Source organism: Aotus nancymaae, unplaced genomic scaffold, assembly GCF_030222135.1.
Source record: "Aotus nancymaae isolate 86718 unplaced genomic scaffold, 86718_ANA_hifiasm-v0.15.2.pri h1tg000001l, whole genome shotgun sequence".
Classification (NCBI taxonomy): Eukaryota; Metazoa; Chordata; class Mammalia; order Primates; family Aotidae; genus Aotus; species Aotus nancymaae.
In genome coordinates this window covers 5,249,010-5,271,987 of record NW_026988412.1, presented here as the reverse complement: position 1 = coordinate 5,271,987, position 22,978 = coordinate 5,249,010, and the positions used below count along the sequence as shown (strand labels likewise).

The window sequence follows — 22,978 nt, the reverse complement described above, 5'->3', positions numbered from 1 at the left end:
CTTATATAAGCTCCATGAGATCATGTGACTCTTACATTCATTCACTTATTACTTGCTTATTCATGTATCAGAAAATATTTATGATGTGATGGACACTGTTCTACTCACTGAGAAACAACAGTGAATAGTACAAAAATCCCTGATTTCACTGAGCTTAGAATTTGTTGGCGATTTCAAAGAAAAGACAGTATAAACATATAAAATATATAATAAGTAGGAAAAGTGTTAAGGTAAAAACTAAAGCAGGGAAGAGCAATAGAACTTTTCTTTTTGAGACGGGTCTCCAGTTGGATCTAATGGCCAGGGAGGGCTTTAAGGAGAGGATGACATTTTAGCAAATACCTAAAAGAAGTGATGAATGAACCACAAGCTATGAGGACATCTAATGGAAGAACATTCCAGGCAGAGAAACAGCACAGGCCTTGTGGTGGCAGAAGAATTAGTATGTTTAATCAATAGCAAGGAAGTCACCGTGGCTGAGACCAAGTGAGTAAAAGGAAGAATTAAGAGCTAAAGTCGAGCAGGTCACAAGAGGGGCTTTATAGGAAGTTTTAAGAGTTCTGGATTTCCATTCTGAGTAAGATCAAAGCCTCCTGAGCGTTTATGAAAGCAGAGGATATGATCTAACCTACATTTTAAAGGTATACCACTTTAATTGTTTTGGCACCTGTGCTGGGAAAACGGCAAAGGGGAATGACGGAGACCAGCTGGGGACTACTGAATAACCTAGGCAAGAGATGGTAATGGCTTGGATCTGAATGGCAGCAGAAGTGGAGAAAGGTGATAGATATATTTTGAAGGTAGAGCTGACAGGATTTGTTGAGGATGGTTAATAAGGTAGGAGAGACAAATAGATGTCAAGGATGTGATGCCACAGTTTCTGGCCTGGCCATTGGAAGGCTGGAGCTATGTTTTCCTGAAATGGAGAAGACTGAGAGGGAGGGTCATTAGCTCAACTTCAGACATGCTAAATTAGAGAAACCTATTGGGTATCCAGTGATGATGTATCGAGGAGGAGTGGACATACCACGCTAGAGTCAGGGAAAAGGCCTAGGTTGGAGCTGTTCATTTAGAGATGGTGTTTCTAGCCATGAGATCAGATAACACCCACAAAAGATCAAGAAAAGGGACTCAAGGACTATATCCTTTGGCCTTCCAATGTTTAGAGGTTAGAGACATGAGAAACAATTAGAAAAGAAGGAGTGGCTGGAGATGGAGGAAGAAAACCCCTTCTGAGTATCTGTATCTGACACATAATTGGAAGGCAAATACCTGCTAAATGAGTTATATTCATTAATATTTTAAATAATTTAAATTAATGAATGTGGATCTCCATCCTAGGTCTTTTGATTTCTCTCCAAAACTGTTTATTTGTAAAGCACGTTTTCTGTGGCTGGCATTGGTGAAAGGACTTGGGATACAACAATGAATGAGAGACTGTCTCTGCCCATAAAGAGCTGACAGAAGAAAACTATGGACTAATATCTCTCAGCAAAGATGCAAAAATTCTTTATAAATCTTTAGTAAATTAAATCTAGCAAGATAAAAAAGGACAATATATCTTGATCAAGCAGAATTTTCCATTGGAACTCAAAGTCGATTTAACATTCATAAATCCACCAATGCAATTTATTTTGGCAATGGGCAAAAATTCACACTGACAAAATACAGAATAAAAACAGTATGACTTTAATAGATACAGAACAAGCATGAAATAAAATTTAACTCTAATTCATGCTTAGAAAAACAAACCAGAACAAAAACTCTCAGCAAACCAGGACAGAAAGGAACTGCCTCAAATTAATGAGAGCTTAAAGGGGGTAAAAAGGCATCATAGTTAATGATGAAAGATTAAGTGGTTTCCAAAAGGGATTTGAAAAGGCAAGGATGTCTATGTTCACCCCTTCTCAACATTTTTGAAGATCCTAGTCATTACAATAAAGAAAATTAAGGCCGGGCATGGTGGCTCACGCCTGTAATCCCAGCACTTTGGGAGGCCGAGGCGGGTGGATCACAAGGTCAAGAGATCGAGACCATCCTGGTCAACATGGTGAAACCCTGTCTCTACTAAAAATACAAAAAATTAGCTGGGCGTGGTGGCGTGCGCCTGTAATCCCAGCTACTCAGGAGGGTCAGGCAGGAGAATTGCCTGAACTCAGGAGGCGGAGGTTGCGGTTAGCCAAGATTGCGCCATTGCACTCCAGCCTCGGTAACAAGAGCGAAACTCCATCTCAAAAAAAAAAAAAAAAAAAAAAAAAATTAAGAGAAAGAAAGAAGAAGGATAAGGGAGAAGAAGAGAACATAAAGGTTAGAAAGAAGTAAAACTGTTTTGTTGGGTTTTTTTTTGTTTTGTTTTGTTTTGTTTTGAGATATAGAGTCTTGTTCTGTTGCCAGAGCATCAGGCTGGAGTGCAGTGGTGCAATCTTGGCTCACTGCAACCTCCGCCTCCTGGGTTCAAGCAATTCTCCTGCCTCAGCCTCCCGAATAGCGGGGACTACAGACATGTGCCATCATGCCCAGCTAATTTTTGTATTTTTAGTAAAGACAGGGTTTCACCATGTTGGCCAGGATGGTCTCGATCTCTTGACCTCGTGATCCATCTGTCTCAGACTCCCAAAGAAGTAAAACTGTTTTTATTCACAGATAGCAGTGATTATGTACATGAAAAGTCCAAAGAAATTTAACTGTAACTAGAGAGTGAATTTTGGTAAGTCTCAGAAAACAATATACTCCTCAAATCAGTTATATTTCTGAAAGTTAGCAACCAACAATTGGGAAAAGACATGTAAAAATTTGTTTTATAATTGCATCAAAACAGAATAAATTTCACAAAAGAATGTGCAAGACATTTATACTGAAAACTACCAAACAGTGATGAGATAAATTAAAGACAAGCTAAATAAATGGGAAAGATGTACAATGTTCATGGACTGGAAGTTTTCAATATTGTTAAGATGTCAATTCTTCTAAAATTAAACTATATAGTTTAATTTTAAATTATAGTTTAATTTTAAATTAAAATTAAACTATAAAATTAACAAAATCCAAACAAAATTCTGGCAAGCTTTTTAAAAATATACATGTACAAAATGCTTCTAAGTTCATGGGAAAATGAAAAGAAATAGATTAGTCAAGACAATAATAAGACTGACATTACCTGAGTTCAAGGCACGCTATAAAAATATAATAATTAAGAAATCATTATAGCGGACCAGGATAAAAAATTTCAATAAAACAAAATACAGAATCCAAGAAGAGAGCCATACCTACATGGTAACTGATTTACAATAAAGGCAGCATATCAATTTGATGGAAGAAGAAAGTCTGTTTCAATAAAGACACTGAAACAACTGGAGAGCCATATGGAAAAGTGAACCTTGACCTTCATTGCATATCACACACAAAAATTGAGAGGATTACAGACTGAAATGTTAAAGCTAAAACCATAAAGCTTCTAGAAAAAAATATGAGAAAATCTTCATGACCTTAGGATAAGCAAGAATTTTTTAGGGTAAGAAAGAAAACAAATTGGACTTTATAGAATTTTCTACAACTCTGCCCATCACAAAACTGAAAAGGCAAGTTATACTTATTCACCAAACAGAACACAGCCACGAGGTCCAGCCAGAGGAGTATAAATTAAGTCTGTATTATATTCACCTAACAGAATATTCCACAGTAAGGAAAACTAAAAAACCATAACTACATGTAACATCATAAAAACAATCTAAATATAATGATGAGTGAAAGAAAAAGACACTAAAAAGTTCCTACTACATAATTTCATTCCTAGAAAGTTCAAAACCAAGTAAAATGAATCAACAGGCCTAGAAGTCAGGTTAGCAGCCACTTCTTCATTGTATTAGTGATTGGGATGGGGCATGAGGGAAAATTTTGGGGGCTGGCAATATCTTCTATTTTGATCTGGGGTGGGATTACACAAGTGTGTTCACTTTGAAAACATCCATCATGCTGTAAACTTATAATTTGTGCCCTTTTCATTATTAATATTGTATTTCCAAGGAAATATTTTCTAGAAAACAGCAAGAATATAGAGGATTTGAAGAAGACAACTAACAAACTATCCAACAATTTCAGAAAACACATTCATTTCAAGCATGTACAGAATACTTTTTAAAAACTGATCATATCCTCGGCCAAGGGTCCACAAATACAGCCAGCAGGGCCTAATTCTAACCTGGTACCTACTTCTGCATGGTCTGCAAGCTAAGAATGCTTTTTACTTTGTAAATAGTTGGGAAAAAATTAAAAGAGTATTTTGTGATGTGAAAATTATGAGATTTAAATTTCAGTTCATAAATAAAGTTTTAATGGAACACAGCCACAGTTATCCACTTACACATTCCCTCCCTCCCTCCTTCCCTCCCTCCTTCTTTCCTTCCTTTTTTTTTTTTTTTTTTTTTTTTTTTTTGAGACAGAGTCTCATTCTGTTGCCCAGGCTGGAGTGCAGTGGTGCAATCTCAGCTCACTGCAACCTCCCAGCTAATTTTTTTGTACTTTTAGAGACGGGGTTTCATCATGTTAGCCAGACTGGTCTTGATTTTCCTGGCCTCAAGTGATCTGTGCACCTCTCAGCTTTCCAAAGTGCTGTGATTACAGGCGTAAGCCACTGTGCCCAGCCCACTTACACATTTTCTATGGCTACTTTTGCACAATAATGACAGAGTTATGTAGTTGTCACAGATCCAAAGCCTAAAATATTTACTATCTGGTCCTTTACAAAAAATGTTTGCTGACCTCTGTTCTAGGTCATAAAGCAAATCTCAATAAATTTCAGGGGGTAGAAATTTTATAATCCATATTCTGTGCCCAAAAAGCTATTGACAACAAACAACAAAAGGATAATTGGCACAAACCTCTATGTTTAGAAATTAAGAAATACACTTCTAAATAACTCATGGGTGAACAAAATATTGAAATGGAAATTTAGCAACATGTTAAGCTAACTGATAAAATAAGAAGAGTAGATATTATAACTTACACCTTATAGCAGTACTTACAAGGACTGTGTAGAATCAAACGCTCATATTAGAAAGAAATAGAGATGACAACATAATGAGATAGGCACCCATCTCAACAAATACTGAAAAACCAAAAGAATCAAACAAATTCAAAGAAAGCAGAGGGGAAGAACTAATAAAGATAAAAGTCATCATTAAAAATAGAAAACAAACACACAATAAAAAGGAGAACCAAGATTGACAGTTTTAAGGAACCATAATGAAAAAAAAAAAATCATGTCCTTTGCAGCAACATGGATGCAGCTGGAGGCCATTATCCTGAGCAAATTAACATAGGAACAGAAAACCAAATACCACATGTTCTCACTTATAAATGGGAGTTAAACATTGAGTACCCATGGACAGAAAGATAACAACAAAAATTGTATAAAAAGATGGCAACAACAGAAACTGGGAACTACCAGAAGGGAGAGGGAGGGGAGAAAGGGTTGAAAAATTAACCATTGGGTGCTACGCTGAATAACTGGGTGATAGGACCATTTATACCCCAAACCTCAGCATCATGCAATATGCCCAGGTAATAAACCTGCACATGTACTCCTGGAATCTAAAATAAAAGTTGAAAAAAAAAGTTGGTTCTTTGAAAAAAGTCTAATACAATTGACAAGTCTTTGGCAAGGTGAATCAAGAAAAAAAAAGCACAAATAAATAATCTTAGAAATAAAAAGGAATCCAACTATAGATACTTAGAAAATATATGTAGCTTTATATCTATAAATTTAAAAATTTAGATGAAATGGCCAAATGCCAAAAAAATACAATTTAGCAAACAGACACAAGAGGATACATAAAAGCTATAATTCTATGAGCTTTAAAGTAGATGAATCACAGTAGAAAAAAACCATTTTAACAAGGAAATGCCAGCTCAGATGCCTTCTCTGGCAAATTCTATAAAATCTTCGAAGAACAAATAACTATTATTTTGGAGAAACTTCAAAATTTAATGGAAGATGACATCAAAAACTTCAAAATTTAATGGAAGATGACATCAAGTATTATTTCTAAGCAGAACCTTATCTCAGTATTTGGTCCTACTGAGCATGTATATTTCACAACCACCTAAAGTTTCTGAGTGAGAAAGTTTCAGAGAAAATTCCAAACTTTTCATAGTATAAGAAAAGTGAAAACAAACTCATTTTATTAGTTTAGTACAATCTTAATACGAAAATGAAAGGCCAATCTCACTCATGAATATGCTTACAAAAACCCTAACAAAATATCAGCAAGCCAATTCAATCATGTGCAAAAATAACACACTATCATGACCAAGTCGGGTATATCCCAAGAATACATATGTGGGTTTTCAGTAAAAATCAATCTGTATACAACCACATTAATAGATAGAATGAGAAAAGTCAGATAATTATCTCAAAAGACATTTAAACAAGTGTTTTATAAAATTCAAAATCCAATTATGGAAAAAATTTCTTAGCAATCTTGGAACAGAAGGGAACTTCCCTAATCTGTTAATGAATATCTACTGAATTCTATTGTAACCACTAAATGGTGAAAATTGAGAACTTGATGTGTGAGACTGTGAAGGAGAAAAGAAATGTCCTCCTACATTACATCTACCAACATTTGCACTGGAGATCCCTGCCAATACAGTAATACAAGACAGAATTAGAGGATTATGAATTAGAAAGGAAGAAGCAAAACTGTCGTTCTTTTTTTTTAGATGGTATAACTGTACTCAGAGAATCTCCAAAATAATCTATGGCAAATGGTCAGAATTTGCCATAGAAAAGAGGGTTTATCAAAGTCACTGAATACCGAATAAACTCACCAAAAATCCAAATGCATTTCTGTCCACCAGCAACAAATGGTTAGAAAAAGAATTATTATTTACAACAGCATAAAAATATAAAGTCCACAAGAATAGATCCAACAAGGAAAGTATAAAGAAAGTTACAAAACTTTATTGAGAGATGTTAGTCTAAATAAATGAAATGGCAGATTTGTTCTTGGACTAGAAGACTCAATATTGTTGTGACTTTCCTTCCAAGATTGACCTATGGATTTAATGCATTGTATGTATGTATCTTGACAAGCTGACTCCAAGACATTTATAGAAATGAATTTGGCTAAAAAAGCCAAGGAAGAACTGGGTAGAGACTTGCCTTACCTCATAGCAAGATATAGTCTAACCTGTCGTAAGAAATATAGTATGAGTGAGGCACATGGGACCAGTGGAGTTACAGGGGCTCACCCACACAGCCTCCTGCCTGTTTGATGACTGTAAAAACTCACTCACTAAGATAACTGGGATATATTACCCCATGAGGCGGGGATACTGACCCATAAGGTATGGTATGTCCTTGAAACCAGGGACCAATGTAAGGTAATATTTCTTCCATAACCAGAATATTCAGGTTTGTGTGTGGCAGGGGGATGAGGGTAGTGCCTCTCACTTTACTACTCCTGACCCACATGTAATTTTTTCCTGTTCCTATGGTGCTAGTCTCTGACTTTAGTTTATAATACTTAAAGGAGCAGCATTCCTAGCAGAAGAAGACATCGTGTTCTCAGTGGGAAGTGGAAACTGATGGTCAGGTATTTTAGGCTCTGCAGACCACTGGACACTGAGGCAGTAAAGGAGGTTCCAGGATAGACAGGGCAAGTGGTCCTGCCAGGGGAAACAGTGCTGCTGCTGTACAAAGTGGATGAGGAAGGGTTCTCGTGGAGCACCCGGTCCTAATCCCATGCTTGATGGCAAATTTAATGGAAGTCGACATCAAGTATTAGTCCTAATCAGAACCTGATCTCAGTATTTCATCCTGCTGAGCATGTATATTTCACAACCACCTAAAGTTTCTGAGTGACTCATAAGTGCCCTCTCCTAGCATGCTGACCAAAGCCTAGGGATTAATAAGATTTTCCATGACTGCTGACAAACTGGATTTCCTTACCACCTGCAGATTAGGAGCTGCATGTGGAGCCCCTATCATGTGTTCCTTGACTAAAGAACCAGTGTTCAGAGGAAGTACGCACCTAGAAGGTGCAGCCTAAATTACTTTCTTTCTCAGGTCTGAGTCCAGATGAAGACACTTCATACCCAGGGACTCCCCTTGGCAAGATATTGTGAAAGCAAAGAAAGCCTTTTGCACCGAAGTGATGACACTGAAGTCCATGTTTCAACACCAGCCAGCATGCCAGCACAAGGAGGTGCCCAGTTGTTGAAGCAAGAACAAAGAAGAATCCTTGGGACACAGAAAATGATCTGAAATACCCATTTGATTTGTGGGGATTAATCTTTCAAGGATGCAATGCAGACATCTTGATCTTCCAAAGCAGGGCAATGAAGAACTGAACTCTGCTCCCGTTCCTCACAGGTAACCTCCAGCCTCCAGGATTGGAACATTGCCATGGATGGGCCTACCGAGAGGCAAGCCACGTTGAAAACGACAAATGAAGAATAGGCGTAGCATAACTTACCCAGTTTCATCAGTTATTCATCCTGCTAAAAAACTGCAGGTATTGTGTTCATAACAAAGATATATCTGTGATTTCTGTGCCCAGATTTCTGGCACTGCCTTTATTATGCAAGAGGTAGGTGACTTAATACAAAGGTCTAGAATTCAAATTTCTCCTTGACTTCACACATACACCTATAATGTGAACACAGGATGTGTACACAGAATATAAACAGCCCTTCACTAAAAAGCATCTGTATACAGGTGTGAAAACTGATACCTCTCTGAATCTTAAAGAGATTCGGTCTACCGGGATCGAGGACTCTGGAGTTGGTACCGGAATCAAGTACTCTTGGATAAATTATTTATACTCATATCAACTACATACATATTTGGAGCACAAGGGTAGTGTTGTCTGCCCTATGGACCTCACAAAGTGACTAAAAGGTTAAAATGCCATATCAACCCCGAAAGCGTGTTGCAAATAGCACTGTCGTAATGAGAGGCAAGGTAGAAAAACCATACAATTTTGAGATATATGTAAAAACATTAAGAGAAATGTAAGGTATATTTCTGAGAAAGAGAATGTTTATTTCCACACACTCCTGTCTCTGTATTATATAAATACATTCTCTAAATACCAGAAGATAGCTTTTAGGAAAAGTGAATACTCAGAAGACTCTAAAACTTTGTCTGAAAATTCTATAGACTACAGTGAATATTTCTGGGTCAAAAGCAGCAGAGATTTCACATGCCATCTGTTTAAGTTATTCATTTGCATCCTTTGATCAAAGTTCTGTTAAGGGCTGTGGGGGAATACAGATATATACAAGTTGAGTCTCTGATCTTAAAGTAGTTTGCAGGAGAGGTAAAACTATGTATTCAAGAAGGCAAAAGGAGAAAAAAAAGCTTTAGGGTAGACACAGATAAAATATTCTGAAGCTACAAAGAGTTCTTTTTCAGCTGAGAGAAGCCATGGAAGGCTTCCTGTAGGAGGTAGTCATGACCGTGGGTGTTGGCAGAGATTCATGGTGGAAAGAGTGGAGCATTCCAGACAAATGGTAAAAACAGGAATGAAAATATGAGGTGGGTCTAGCTCTCTTTTTCCAGGGCAGGGTTACCCAAAGTGCATTTCATGAGATACTAATTTAGCTGAGTGCTAGCTAGTTTATATGAATGCTGTGTCTTGATTAAAGTTAATGATCAAAGTATTACAGATGAATAAACAGAAAGACTGTGGATAGAACAAGGCAAAGGGCTGCACAGAGCTCCTGAGGGATTCTGAGAGCAAAGTGAAGTCAGAGCAGGGTCACAAAAGGAAGTAAGGCAGGTGTAGATGCCTAGACTGGATTTGAGAAGAATGGAAAGCTCTGGAATAGGTATTTACAGAAATGCATGGAGATAAGTGAAAAGGCTGAAGAACAGGTGTGGGGAGCCAGATGATACGGGACTTGATGAAATGCCCTGCAGAAAACACCAGCTTTCTCTTAAGACTCTGCACTGCTGTACTTGCCCACCCCTGCTCATCTACCCACTTCATGTCCTGGTCATCGAAATGAAAGCGACACAGAGAACAGTGTAAGTTTCCCATCTTTTTCTTTTTTTTTTGATTGAGACGGAGTTTAGCTCTTGTTACCCAGGCTGGAGTGCAATGGCGCAATCTCGGCTCACCGCAACCTCCGCCTCCTGGGTTCAGACAACTCTCCTGCCTCAGCCTCCTGAGTAGCTGGGATTACAGGCATGCGCCACCGTGCCCAGCTAATTTTTTGTATTTTTAGTAGAGATGGGGTTTCACCATGTTGACCAGGATGGTCTTGCTCTCTTGACCTCGTGATCCACCCGCCTTGGCCTCCCAAAGTGCTGGGATTACAGGCGTTAGCCACCGCGCCCGGCCCCCCATCTTTTTCTTAATGGAAAGGCTGAGCTGAAGGCACACTCACTGTGTGTGTCAGCAGGAGATAAGATCTGGTGGGTGGTAGGAATTGGAAAGGCTGCAGATCTGTTGGGTAATCCTCACAAATTAGGTGGCCAGAAACCAAAATGGTAAAGTCAGGTAGGAAAGAGTACATATTTTTATACTTGGAGAGAAATACCAATGCACATCACACAATGATAAAAGAAAGGGCCTGTGAAGTCAATAGTAATTGCAATCATGATCACAATCTCTAAAACAGATCAACGTAACTGGCAGGGAATATTGCAACAATGAATTAGAAAAAGCAGGCAATAAGAAAAGAAAACTGTGAAAGTTTCTACACACATGGGAGAATGGGCAAGTGGAGAGTTGTCAGTGGGTTGAGCAGGCCAGAGCTGCTTTCCATATAAGAGCCTGGCCAAGGATGGTCGCCCTGAGAAGTTTGGCCCCAGCTGCTCTAAAGGTAAAATTTCCTCAACTCTAAGGCATCAGGACCATCCATCGAGGCTCAACCTGTAAGAGACCTGCGGAATCTCATACTACAGAGCAGGTCTTCTCTTTGTGATCTGCCAATAACAAAGCACTGACTCACACACCAGGGAAACTGTGTGCAACAGCCTAAATCCTGCATGTGGACTCAGGAAGACAGAACTTCTTGGAGGCGTTTCATTAGAACTACAAACAACATGTTTCCCCCACATTTCTAACAAGATCCTATAAGTAAATCTTAGACAATCAAGAAGTTCTAATGAATAATGAGAGAATCAAGTGCCAGACTAGAAATAATGATGGATAAAAATGGAGGCTAAAAGTGGGAAAAAAAAGTGGTTTCTGGATATTCAGAGAGAGCTATATGGACCTTGAACTAATCTTGTGCTCCAGCGATGTTGGTGCACAAACACAAAGGTGTCAGGGGTGTCCTGCATAAAGGTCAGAACAGACAACCTAAAATGGTCCCTTCACCTCTGTGATCTAGGATTTGAGGATCTGACACAGTTTCCCCCTCTGGGAAATTCACAATTCCACAGGGATTATGAATTGAGAGGGTGTGTTTGTACTTGTACATTTTTGTCTGAGACGTCAAAGTGGGTAACAGATAAATCTGCTAAGATACTGTACCAAAAGACAATAACTTTCTTATTGGGAAAAATAATAGTAGTCACATTATTTACCAGAGACACCATGGAGTCCATGCACTGAACATTTTATAAACATCTTATGAACATTAAAATGTGTTCAATCTTAAATGACTTCTTGCGTGCTGTACGGTTCAGCATGGCATGTGGGAAGGGGAAGGCCAGACACCGTCCTCCAGGAACAAATAACTCCATGCAGCACCAGCAAAGCAGCACTCTCTGAGGAGAGGCTGCTCTGGAAATGGTTCATCGGGCTTGGGCTAGTTTCTTGAAAGGTGGGAAAAAACAGATTTAAATTATATTTTGCAGAGCCTGAACCGAACACAGAAAGGGATTTCCAAACAGTGAGAAAGTCTTCTCAGGCAACAATATGGCATCTTCATGAATATATTTTAAAGACAGAGTTCATCACTTAATTGGGCCTACAAGTGATTTTCCTTTGATGCCTTTGGAGTCAATGATTCTTAGTGATTAGAGATGAAAATAATAATATACATGATAGATATTTTTGGATTATGAGATTAAGAAAGTAACAAAAGAATCATAGACAAGGGGTTTAAAAGCTCAGAGCATTTCACTTTTGATGATGAGCCCAATGACTATGACCCCTAATACGGGGCCAGGTTCTGATCTCGGTGCTCAATGTACAGTATGTAATTCTGACAGCAACCCCACGAGGCCAGCACTTTATCCCTACTTTATGGAGCAAGGGATGAAGGCTAGAGGTGCTAACCGATTTGTTGTAGCTTAAGCCTGTGCAACCCATGGCTTGCAGGCCACATGCGGCCTTGGATGATTTTGAACGTGGCCCAACACAAATTCGTGACTTTCTTAAAACATTATGAGGTTTTTTTGCAATTTTTTTAAAAGGTCATCAGCTATCATTAGTGTTACTGTAATTTATGTGTGGCCCAACATAATTCTTTTTCCAATGTGGCCCAGGGAAGCCAAAAATTGGACACCTCTGCTCCAGTTCCTCAAGTTCAGGATTTGGGCCAAGTCCTCACTGTGGCCTTGCAGGCTCTGCTATGTAATGTCCCCTGTACCCCTGATAATTTTCCCTGCTCTGGTGTTAGTGACATTTGATATTAATATAGTTATTTCAGCTTTCTTTGATTAGTGTTAGCATGGGATATCTTTCTCCATCCCTTTACTTTTAATCTGTGTCTTCATATTTAAAGTGGTTCTTTTATAGACAACATGTATTTTGGTCTTGGCTTCTTTGGCACCCACTCTGACAGTCTCTTTTAATTGATATATTTAGACCATTGACATGTATTTTATTCATTGTCCTTATTCTTCGTTTTCTTTTTTGGGCTTCCACTCACTTGCTGCATTCTCTAGTGTTAAGTGAGAATTTTATGTAAGTCAATTTTTCTCCTCTCTCTGCTTATCATAATTCTTTAAAAAACGTTTTATTAGTCGTTGCTCTGAGTCTGAAAATACATTTATAACTAATCCAAGTCCACTTTCAAATAATGCCATACTGCTTCACAGGCAGTGAAAGTTCCTTATAAAAAAGTATTCCCAATTCCCCCCTCCTATCCTTCCTTTCAACAGTGCTATAATTTATTACTTATCCATATGCTATTAGCATGAAATACTTGTTGCTATTATTTTTGGGAACATATTGTTATCAGTTAGATCAATTAAGAATAAGAAAAGGGCTGGGTGTGGTGGCTCATGCCTGTAATCCCAGAACTTTGGGAGGCCAAGGTGAGTGGATCACTTGAGCCCAGGAGTTCAAGACCAGCCTGGGCATCACGGCAAAACTCTGTTTCTACAAAAAACACAAAATTAGCCAGGCATGGTGGCATGTGCCTGCAGTATCAGCCATCTGGGAAGCCGAGGTAGGAGGATCACCTGAGCCTGGGGAGGTCGACGTTTCAGTGAGCCATAATCATGCCACTATACTCTAGCCTAGACAACAGACTGAGAGCCTCTCTCAAAAAAAAAAAAAAAAAAAAAAAAGTAGAAGAAGAGAAGAAGAAGAAAACAGATTTCATTTTACCTATGTTCTTCCTTCTCTAAAGCTTTTCCCTTCTTTAGGTGGATCCACCTTTATGACTTACATCATTTTCTTTTCTTTTTTCTTTTTTTTTGATGATGAAGGAAAGGTAAGGCAGGTCTACTCATCACATATTCCCTCAACTTTTGTCTGAGAAGGTCTTTCTCCTTCACTTTTGAAAAGTAATTTCTCTAGATACAGAATTCTAGGTTGGCTCATTTTTTCCCCTTTCAACACTTTGAATATATTACGCCACTCTCTTCTTGATTCCTCAGTTTCTGAAGAAAAGTCCTACTTATTACCCTTACTCTTCTGTAGCTATTGGTGCCATCATAGGAGCCCTCTGGCCCCTTTTAAGATTTTTTCTTCGTTTTTGGTTTTCTGTTCTTTGTATGTGTCTAGGTGTAGATATTTTGGTATTTATTCTGCTTGATGTTCCTGGGCTTCCTGGATCTGTCATTAATTTTTAAAAATTCTCAGCTATGAGAATTTCCAATATTTCTTCTCCTTTCTCTTCCTTGTATTCTCATTACGTCATTACATCTTTTGTGATTGTTATTCGGGTCTTGGAAGTTCTGTTCAGATGTTTTTCAACCTTTTCTCCTCTTTGCATTCCAGTTTCACGGTCTCTACTGACATCCTCAGGCTCACAATTTCTCTCCTTGGCCATGCCCAGTTTACTGATGAGCCCATCAGGCATTCTTTGTTTCTGCCACAGGGTTTTTGGTTTCTAGCATTTCACTTTAACTATTTCTTGGAGTCTCTATCTCTCTACTTACATTAGACATCTCTTCTTGTATGCTGTCCACTTTTTCCGTTAGTATCCTTAGCATATTAATCACAGTTATTTTAAATAGCCAATCTAGTAATTCTAAAGTCTCTGCCATGTTTGAGTCTGGTTTTGATGCCTGCTATGTCTCTTAGAATTGGTCCTTTTGCCTTTTAGTATGCCTTAGATTTTTTGTTGAAAGCTACATATGATGTATTGGGTAAAATGAACTGAAGTAATCAAGCCTTAAATGTGGGGTTTTATGTTTATCTGGTTAACAGGCCCTGTTTCTTGTTTTCCATAGCTGTAGATGTCAGAAGTTAAAATTTCTTTAGATGACCTTGCTTTTATCTCCCATGTTATTTCTAGGCTTTCTTACAGAACTTGAATCTAGGATGTACAGTTCTTTCAGCTGTACTCCCTGTTATTACACAAAAGCCCTCCTGATACAGTAGTTACGTATGGGGAAGAGGAAGCATTCTGCAGTCCTAGGATTAGGTTTCAGTCTTTCAGTGAGCCTGTGACCCTAGACTGTGACCTTCAAAAGTGCTTCTCAGTTTTCTTGTCTCCTTCCAATCCCAACTTAGATGAGATAGGAAGAGTAGAGGGAGTTGATGGTGTTTCTCTTCCCCCAGGCCAGATAGGCTGTGTTAAAATAGTTTCTCTTGGCTGAGCACAGTGGCTCCATGCCTGTAATCTCAGCACTTTGAAAGGCTGAGGTGAGTGGATCACTTGAGCTCAGGATTTTGAGACCAGCCTGGATAACACAGTGAAATTCCGTTTCTTCAAAAAAAAAACACAAAACTTAGCTAGGCATGGTGGCATATACCTTTAGTCCCAGCTACTCAGGAGGCTGAGGAGGGAGGATTGCTTAAGCCCCAGAGGTGGGAGTTGCAGTGAGCCGAGATCGTGCCACTGCACTCTAGCCTGGGTGACAGAGCCAGATTCGGCTTCCTCAACAACAAAAAAGTTTCTCTTGAGGGCAGACATTGTTAAGAATAACAAAATACTTTAGGCATACAGTGATCCCTGTGTATACGAGAGGGACTGGCTCCAGAACCAATGCCCTATCCCTGTGCATGCCAAAATCCAAGCATACTTAATTCCTGAAATTAGCCCACAAATACTAAAAGTCAGCCCTCCATTTGCATGGGTTTTGTTTCCCACAAATATTGTATATGGACTCAGGAAGACAGAACTTCTTGGAGGCATTTCATTAGAACTACAAACAACATATTTTTCCCACATTTCTAATAAGATCCTATAAGTAAATCTTAGACAATCGAAGTTCTAATGAAGAACGAGAGAATCAAGTGCCAGACTAGAAATAATGAAGGATAAAAATGAGACGCTAAAAGGGAAAAAAACTGGTTTCTGGATACCATGCATATGGTTGAAAAACATCCATGGGTAAGTGGACCCACACAGTTCAAACCCATGTTGCTCAAAGGTCAACTGTATTTCCAAATGGCTGCTTTCTCCCTTTTTCTGCCAAAGAGGGGATCTTCCTCCAGTTTTTACTGTGAGAACCTGGTAGGAATCCTAGAGGTAAAACTCACAAAAGTGAGGGGGATTGTGAGCCAGCTGCACTTGACTCTATTTAACTCTCAGATTTGTTCACACTAAGCCTCCTGCAACTGGAAAATTATAATTTAAGTATTCCTGCTGTGGTACTGGTTTCCCAGAGGTCTCTGCTCCTGGGCTTCTGTTCTGGTAAGCTGTGATTCTCTGTATCTGCCTGTCTGTCTCTCTAACTTTAGGGACAGGAGTTTGCCTGGCCACTTCAATTCTCTGATGGATCGTCAGCTTGTTCTTTTTCTTGCTGTAAGGATGGGAGTGATGACCATCAAGCTCCCTACATGCTGAACTGGAAACCAGACATCTCCCTATCTGAATTAAAGCAGGCTCCCTCCTGCCCATTCTATCACTCTGCTTTGCTTTACTTTGAAACACCTATTCCTATTAAAATAAAAAAAGACTTTGGCTAAACCATTTATTTATTTACTGGCCATCTCCCTTACTTAAATTTAGATTCCAGGAGAGTGGGACCCTCAGCCCTTGACACAGTACCTGTCACGAAGCAGCCTCAACAGATAGATGTTGCCTGCTTGACTGAATGAAGGACTCCCACTCCCTAGGGACTGATTCCTGGGCATTAACCAAGTCTGTTGCCCCTTTCTACATTTCTAGAATAAAGTCTCTTGTGACCATCTGTGTTTTGCTTCATGGAGATGCATGAAAGGCCAGGGGAAAGGGTGATGGGAGTGGCCTTAGGATCCTGGGTAGCCTTCTTCCACTGCCACAGTTCTGTTTGGTGGGTTTGAGGAAAAGTTTCCACAATTAAAATACAAAAATTTAAAAACTGCAAAGATTGGGCAAAGCTGTTTTGATATCAGTGTCTACTGCACAGAGGAAGCAGTCAGATCTGTGAGAATTCAGATGGGAGCGAAGAAGGATGAGACTGTTAGTTCTACAGGGGTGACTAATAATGAGCTTTCCCTCTATGATAGTAGTGGTAGAAAATGCAGGTGTCTCCATTCCAAAAAGGAAACTAAAGGACTTACTCATAGTCTAAGATGATTCTTGTTGCCAGGTTCTAATAAGAAACAAATAAGAAAATAAGAAAGAATAACCCTTTCTTCTATCTTTAGTAACACCACACTTCAAAAAATTTATTTAAAAAAATTCTATATAAAAATACAAGTGTACTTCCTCTTATGGCTTACACTAAAAGCAGTCCAGTAATAGGTGAGGTGGACTTGTAATGAAAGTATTCATGAAAAAAAAAAAACAACAACAAAAGAGCAAAAAACCCAACAACAAAAAACTAATACATTTCAAGTATAGCACAGAAAATACTACTGAAAAGATAAATTCTCTGATTCTGGGGCAATGAGTGCTGTTTCCCTTTCACAGAAGTTCGGTGTGTTCTAGATGTCCATCCTCCTTGCTAGGCTGAGTGGCTAATGGTGTGTGCTCCTGTGTGCAGGAACCTAGAAGTCACATGCCGAGGGGTTTGGGGAGCGTCCTGTCTCTTGAGCCAAAAGGCCCCTCCTACTGAGTGGTTCAGAGGCAGAGAATGAGAGCTGCTTTGCTTTCTTACACTACCATTTGCCATTTGGTATGCATTTACACAGGCTGGCTCTGGCTGGCCAAAGGAGAGAGGATGAAGCAAACAAGAGGAAGATGTATATGCAAAGACCAACTTAAAGGGAAACAACATCAACTTCTGAGGAAAATCAATTGAGAAGAAAGTCTAAAAAGCCAAATTGTTGTGAAAGATAAAACAGCAGCTAAGAGTTAATAATAGCAGGCTATAGATTTTCTTCCATCTGCAGCATGGCTTATTGTATAAATAAATGTTCTTTAGTATTCTTCAGCAACTGCTCGTGGGTGACTCAGTCTTTCAAAAACTGAACAAAAGGAATAATACAAATCCCTTGTATCCAGGGAATTCCTCTAATTAGAAGTGGCAATGAATTAGAGAAGAAATTTGATTTTAATTTAACATCTGCAAATGACAGATGCCTTTTCACATGGTTCTCAATGTCATTCCTTTACTAAAAATAATGCTAATAACAATAATAACAAATTATCCAAACAGAACATAATATAGTAATCCATTTAATAAATATTTTAGTACATTCTGGTTGTTTGGTATTTTCAATGATCTTTTCTAAATAAATAATTCTTTGTATATTCAAAGGTTACCAATATACTTTCTCTGAGAATTTCCCAGAGTATTTTAAAGGGCATGATTTACTCTTAAACAGATTAGTTGGTTGAGACAGGATAAATATTTAAGAAAACTGCACATATAAATAAAAAGAAAGGAATTTACATAACCATGTTACAAAGTCAAACACACTCCCTATACTGTGAGGCCACACTAGAATGCTTAAAAGATTTCCTTTCAAACTCAGTGCCAATCGTAGGCTCCTTTCACCCTCCCATGTACAAACGCTCTTGTAACTTCTGGCATATCAGCCTTTTCCCAGAATTTCTGGGCACCTGTTCCAGGCTAGATGTCACCCTGAAAAGGGATGTAGGAACACACACACACACACACACACACACACACACACACTATCTCTCTCTCTCTCACACACACACTCACACACACACACACACACACACACACTCACAAAAGATGCTGAAACTTCAAGCCAGCGACTACGTCCATGATGCTCTGGGGATAGTCAGGATTAATCATGTACAGGCATCTAGGAACAAGAGGATCCTAAAAAAGGCATTTAGAATCCCTGAAAGGACTACAGAGAAGCCTTGGTCCTCAACCAGTATTTCACAGCTGAGGAAGCTAAGGTTCAAAGAAACAGAAAGATCTGCCCAAGACACCAGCCAAGCTTGTGGTAGGCTTAGAACTGGAACTCTGGTGTCCCATCACCTGTCTTATTACTCTTTCCCTCCTATGCTTTTCAGAAATGACTAAATCATTATCATTTTTTCTCCATGCCCATATGTACCATGGCTGAGTAAGTAGAGTTCAGAGGACATTAGCATGTTTCCCATTTACAAAAGGACACTCTGGTTGAGGTGAACAGGAGGACACTTCACCAAAACTTCCTCTTGTCTCAACTGCTCCTGCTCGAGGCTGCTTCTGAACATCTATCCTCCGGTAACTGGCCACCATCCATCACTACTATGCCTGGAAACAAACTTGCCCAAACCACTAAAACTTACCTTCAAAAATTTCTAAAGGCAAACACTTTGAACACCAGTATTACTTTCCAGATACTGAAAGGGAGGGAAAGCAGTGGGGGTACTCACTACAGTGTGGAGGCTCTATGAATCACTTTTCTGAAGAACAAATCGGGCATTTTAACAAACCCTTTGAATCACTCACATTCTGCTCTATATGCAAGTCTTTCCTTGACTGCTGACTTAGTAATAAAAGCTGGAAAAAACATAAGTCTAACAATAACACATTTCTTTTCTATGGCCAAAGAACTATTGTGTCAATATTTATGGAGATGGACTTATTTTGAAAGTAATTTAACAATGAAATGATGCTGCTAAGCACACTGATTTTTTTTTTTTTTTATTTAGTGAAAAAAAGAAGTTCAATACAAAGCTCAAGAAGTGAACAGGCCCTCTCAGATGAGAGGGTTTTATGCACTCACACAAGCACACCCACACTTCTTCAACATACCATTCACAAATGCTGTGTATTATTAAGAGGAGGCGGATTCTGCCAGGCACATAATTTGTATATTTAAGGGAGGTGTATGGAATGAAAAAGCGAAATATGTTAAATTTCAAAGGACTTGGAAGCAATGCTGCCTGTAAGCTTGTATTACAAATAGCCCTACATTATTACATACGCTATTAATGAGGCCAAGTGAATGAAAGTACAATTTGAATATGCATGACTCTATCCAATGAGCAAGACTTTTGTGTATTGATGAGGTTTTTTTTCCCTCCCAAAAAAGGATTAAAATTATTCTTAGAGAAGTATGGCTGCCCAGAGAACAGTAAAATAAATGTACTTAGACCACAGAGTCATACTATGTTCAGATGAAATATACAGGTGCTAGAAGAATATCTTTGACTCTACCTACATTTTCAGAAACTTATACATACCCTGTCCTCCAAAAGGAATATTCCTTAACTTCAAGCATCTGTGTCATTACAATTTCTAAGAAAAAAAATAATGATTTTGGTGGAGATCCCTAAAAGTAAGCAAGGTTAAATAAACCTTATGAGTACAAAGCCTTCCCTTCCACAGTAAGGAGCACTAGTTAAAAGGCTGGGGAATGGGTAAATTATTGCACCAAATGGCTGAGAATTAATCTCTGCTGACTAGCTGTAATCTAACGAGGCGTCTGTGTCCCAGGGAGCCCGCAGCATGTCCCTGGCGGTATGTGCAGTGTGTCGAGTCTGCGTGGCACCCTTTGTCCTCGCTCACAGGCGGCCTTTCCCCTCATTGTCCATAATATCCTCATGCATCTGGGACGCGTGGAATGCATTCATACTAACAGACTTACCATTGTTTTCTCTCAGAAGCTTTGTTGAGCAAAGACTGCATCACGGTTACTGATAATTATATTGCTTAATTAATCAAGACAAAAAAAATTTGCAAATCATTGCCTGGTTGCCAAGCAGGGAGATAAAAAATGACAACAATACAAGCTGAAGCAATATAACAAAAGTAACAGCTATCTGATCAGAAATTCTTATATAATGAAGCTATTAATGCTAAATCGGTTAATGTTAACATTGCTCCAGGTGTCTCTACTTAGATGCAAACAAAAAGGCTAACATTATGGATATAAAAGGCCAAATGTTGCCATGGATTCTGTAACCTGATAGAGAGGACAGCCTTTTCATTTGATTAGGGAATGCAATTTAAATACCAGGGACTGAAGCCAAACAAACAGACTTTCCCTCCGCAAGCCTCTTGCATTCACCCTGGGGTCAGTGGTTGGTGAACAAAAGGTCAGCCACACTTGCCCTGGAAATGTCTGGATTAATTTTATTACATTGTAATGGTTTGTACTTTAAATGTAAGGATAACACTAAATTTCCAGTTGGCCATTATTCTCTTCTTCCTTTTAGGCTTTTTGAATTAAAATATTAAGAAAGCAATGTACTCAATTCATCTTGTCAGAATTTATAACCAAATTCATAAAATGTACAAACATTTTGTAAGAAAGCTTACAAGGTATGTTAATAATTATTTTCATGCATTATAAGTGTACTATCTTTTAAAAAAATCACTTTGATTCTATAAAGTGAATTAAAATGCCTCGTATGCTCTTTATTTACTTTAAAATTAAAGGTGACTTTTTAGGACAATAAATGACATTTTAAAGGACCATGTTGAAAATGAGCTAATAAAGCCAATTACTCCATACTAAATATTAAAGAAACACATTTCCTATTTTTGAAATCTACAAGACACTAAATTCACTGGTTCCCTTATATTAAAATTTTCAGTTTAATTCTTTAAAGTAGTGCTCTTCATGGACAAATACAAATGTTAGCACTAAGAGCCATGTTCAAACACAAAACTAAAAACTTCATGCACATGGAGATCAGAATCAAAAATGATGCAAATATTTAATATGAAGCAACTTTTGGCATCTGCGTTCCCTGAATAGAAAAGAGGGTTCCCTTTATGTCAGGCTTTGCAACAGCCAGAATGGGACTTTTATGAATTCAGGAGTTGACCCACACTGCATTTACTCTGAGAATAATACGCATGTTAAACTTGGAATTCATTAAGTATTCTCTCTCCAAGTAGTAACAACAAAAAATAACAACAATAATAATAATACCAGCTAACACTTAAGTAGCTTTTACTCTGGACCAGGCACTGTTTGAAGCACTTTCTATTTATTAGCTCACTTAATCCTAACAACTTTAAGCCTTTAGATCGGGTCATAAATCCCAATATGAACAACAAATCTGTTGCCTATTATTTCAAAGCTTTAAAAGAGAGTTTTCAGAAGGGTAACTTTCAGCTCCTTCAGGAAACCAACTTGAAATGAAAACGAAGATTATATTTATTATCAAGCTGAAAAACACAAAGTCATTCCTCTTGAGGAATGGCTTAATATACTAATGTTTAATTTAAAAACTTTAAAAACAACCTTCTATTAGTAATTCTAAAACAAAAACCAGTCGCTACATAAAGCATGGCTAAAACACCACTAAAGGTATGAAAAGGATCGAAACTGCAGCCAATTTATTATACAGCACACAGATCATTGGATTGTTCCAGCTCTTCCCATGATCAATACCAATTGACATGGCTGAATTGATTCTGTAGCAAGGTGCTCCAATTGTTGAAACTCATCACGTGGGCTGTGCTCCTGAGGCTCGGCCTCTTCATGGACCTGCCTGCAATCATGCAGGACTGACCCCATTAGCACAGTCACAGGCTCAGCAAGTGCCCGTATATCAGACAAGGTTGGATTCTATACCCACAGTTCTCCACAAAATGCTAGATGTGACATGGGGTTCCTTCAACTCTTATTATTAATCAACATGCCCAAAATTTCAAGTTACAATTTTTCAAAAGTACAAAATTTAGGAAACTTAAAACATTTACAAACTAATAAATTTGACATTATAATTTCCAAAAAGGCCTAGTAATACAATAATAAAATTTTGTGCTCATGATGAAAAATTCTTTCAAAATCCCAATTCATATTTAATTGCTATATAGCACATAAAGACATTCAACAATTGGATGACAGTCCCCTTTAACATACTTAAATTACTGATTGTCAGTGTCAGTGAATCACATGGCAAATGCTGTATGAGTCAGTGTAACAATGCAATGAAAACATACCTCAGGTTTCTTCGTTATTGCGATGAAGAACATGTGATTCTTCATTGGGTAAATGATGATTGAAACATCTCCAAAGGCGGTTGGGATAATACCCCTGCGGTAGTCTCTGGAGTGTTCAGACCAGACGATATGGACTTCGTCATTCCCCAAGTGACGAAGCTGCAACAGCAAATTGGCTCTTTATTAATCAAGGTGATAACAGCAGTTTATGAGGGGTTGTGGCTTACAAATTGAATTATAAAACTCAAAGGCCAAAAGAATTCACTAACAAAAAAATCCTACAACATTGATGTCTTCTATGAGGATTTTAAAAGACACAAGTACATAAAAACATAGCCTGTCATTGGTACCAAGGTAAGGCAAGCAAGCTTCGCAGGC

The 22,978-nt window shown here is 38.4% G+C and overlaps 1 protein-coding gene across 4 annotated transcripts in view; it reads right to left on the bottom strand.

Moving 5' to 3' along the window:
• Positions 1–22,978, bottom strand: part of RALGAPA2 (Ral GTPase activating protein catalytic subunit alpha 2) — a 330,878-nt gene that overhangs the window by 84,226 nt on the left and 223,674 nt on the right. For all 4 annotated transcript variants that reach the window (XM_064375258.1, XM_064375283.1, XM_064375285.1 and 1 more), the window contains one exon: positions 22,601–22,759. In XM_064375258.1, coding sequence (XP_064231328.1) covers positions 22,601–22,759 — 159 coding nt within the window. The remainder of the gene's footprint in view (positions 1–22,600; positions 22,760–22,978) is intronic.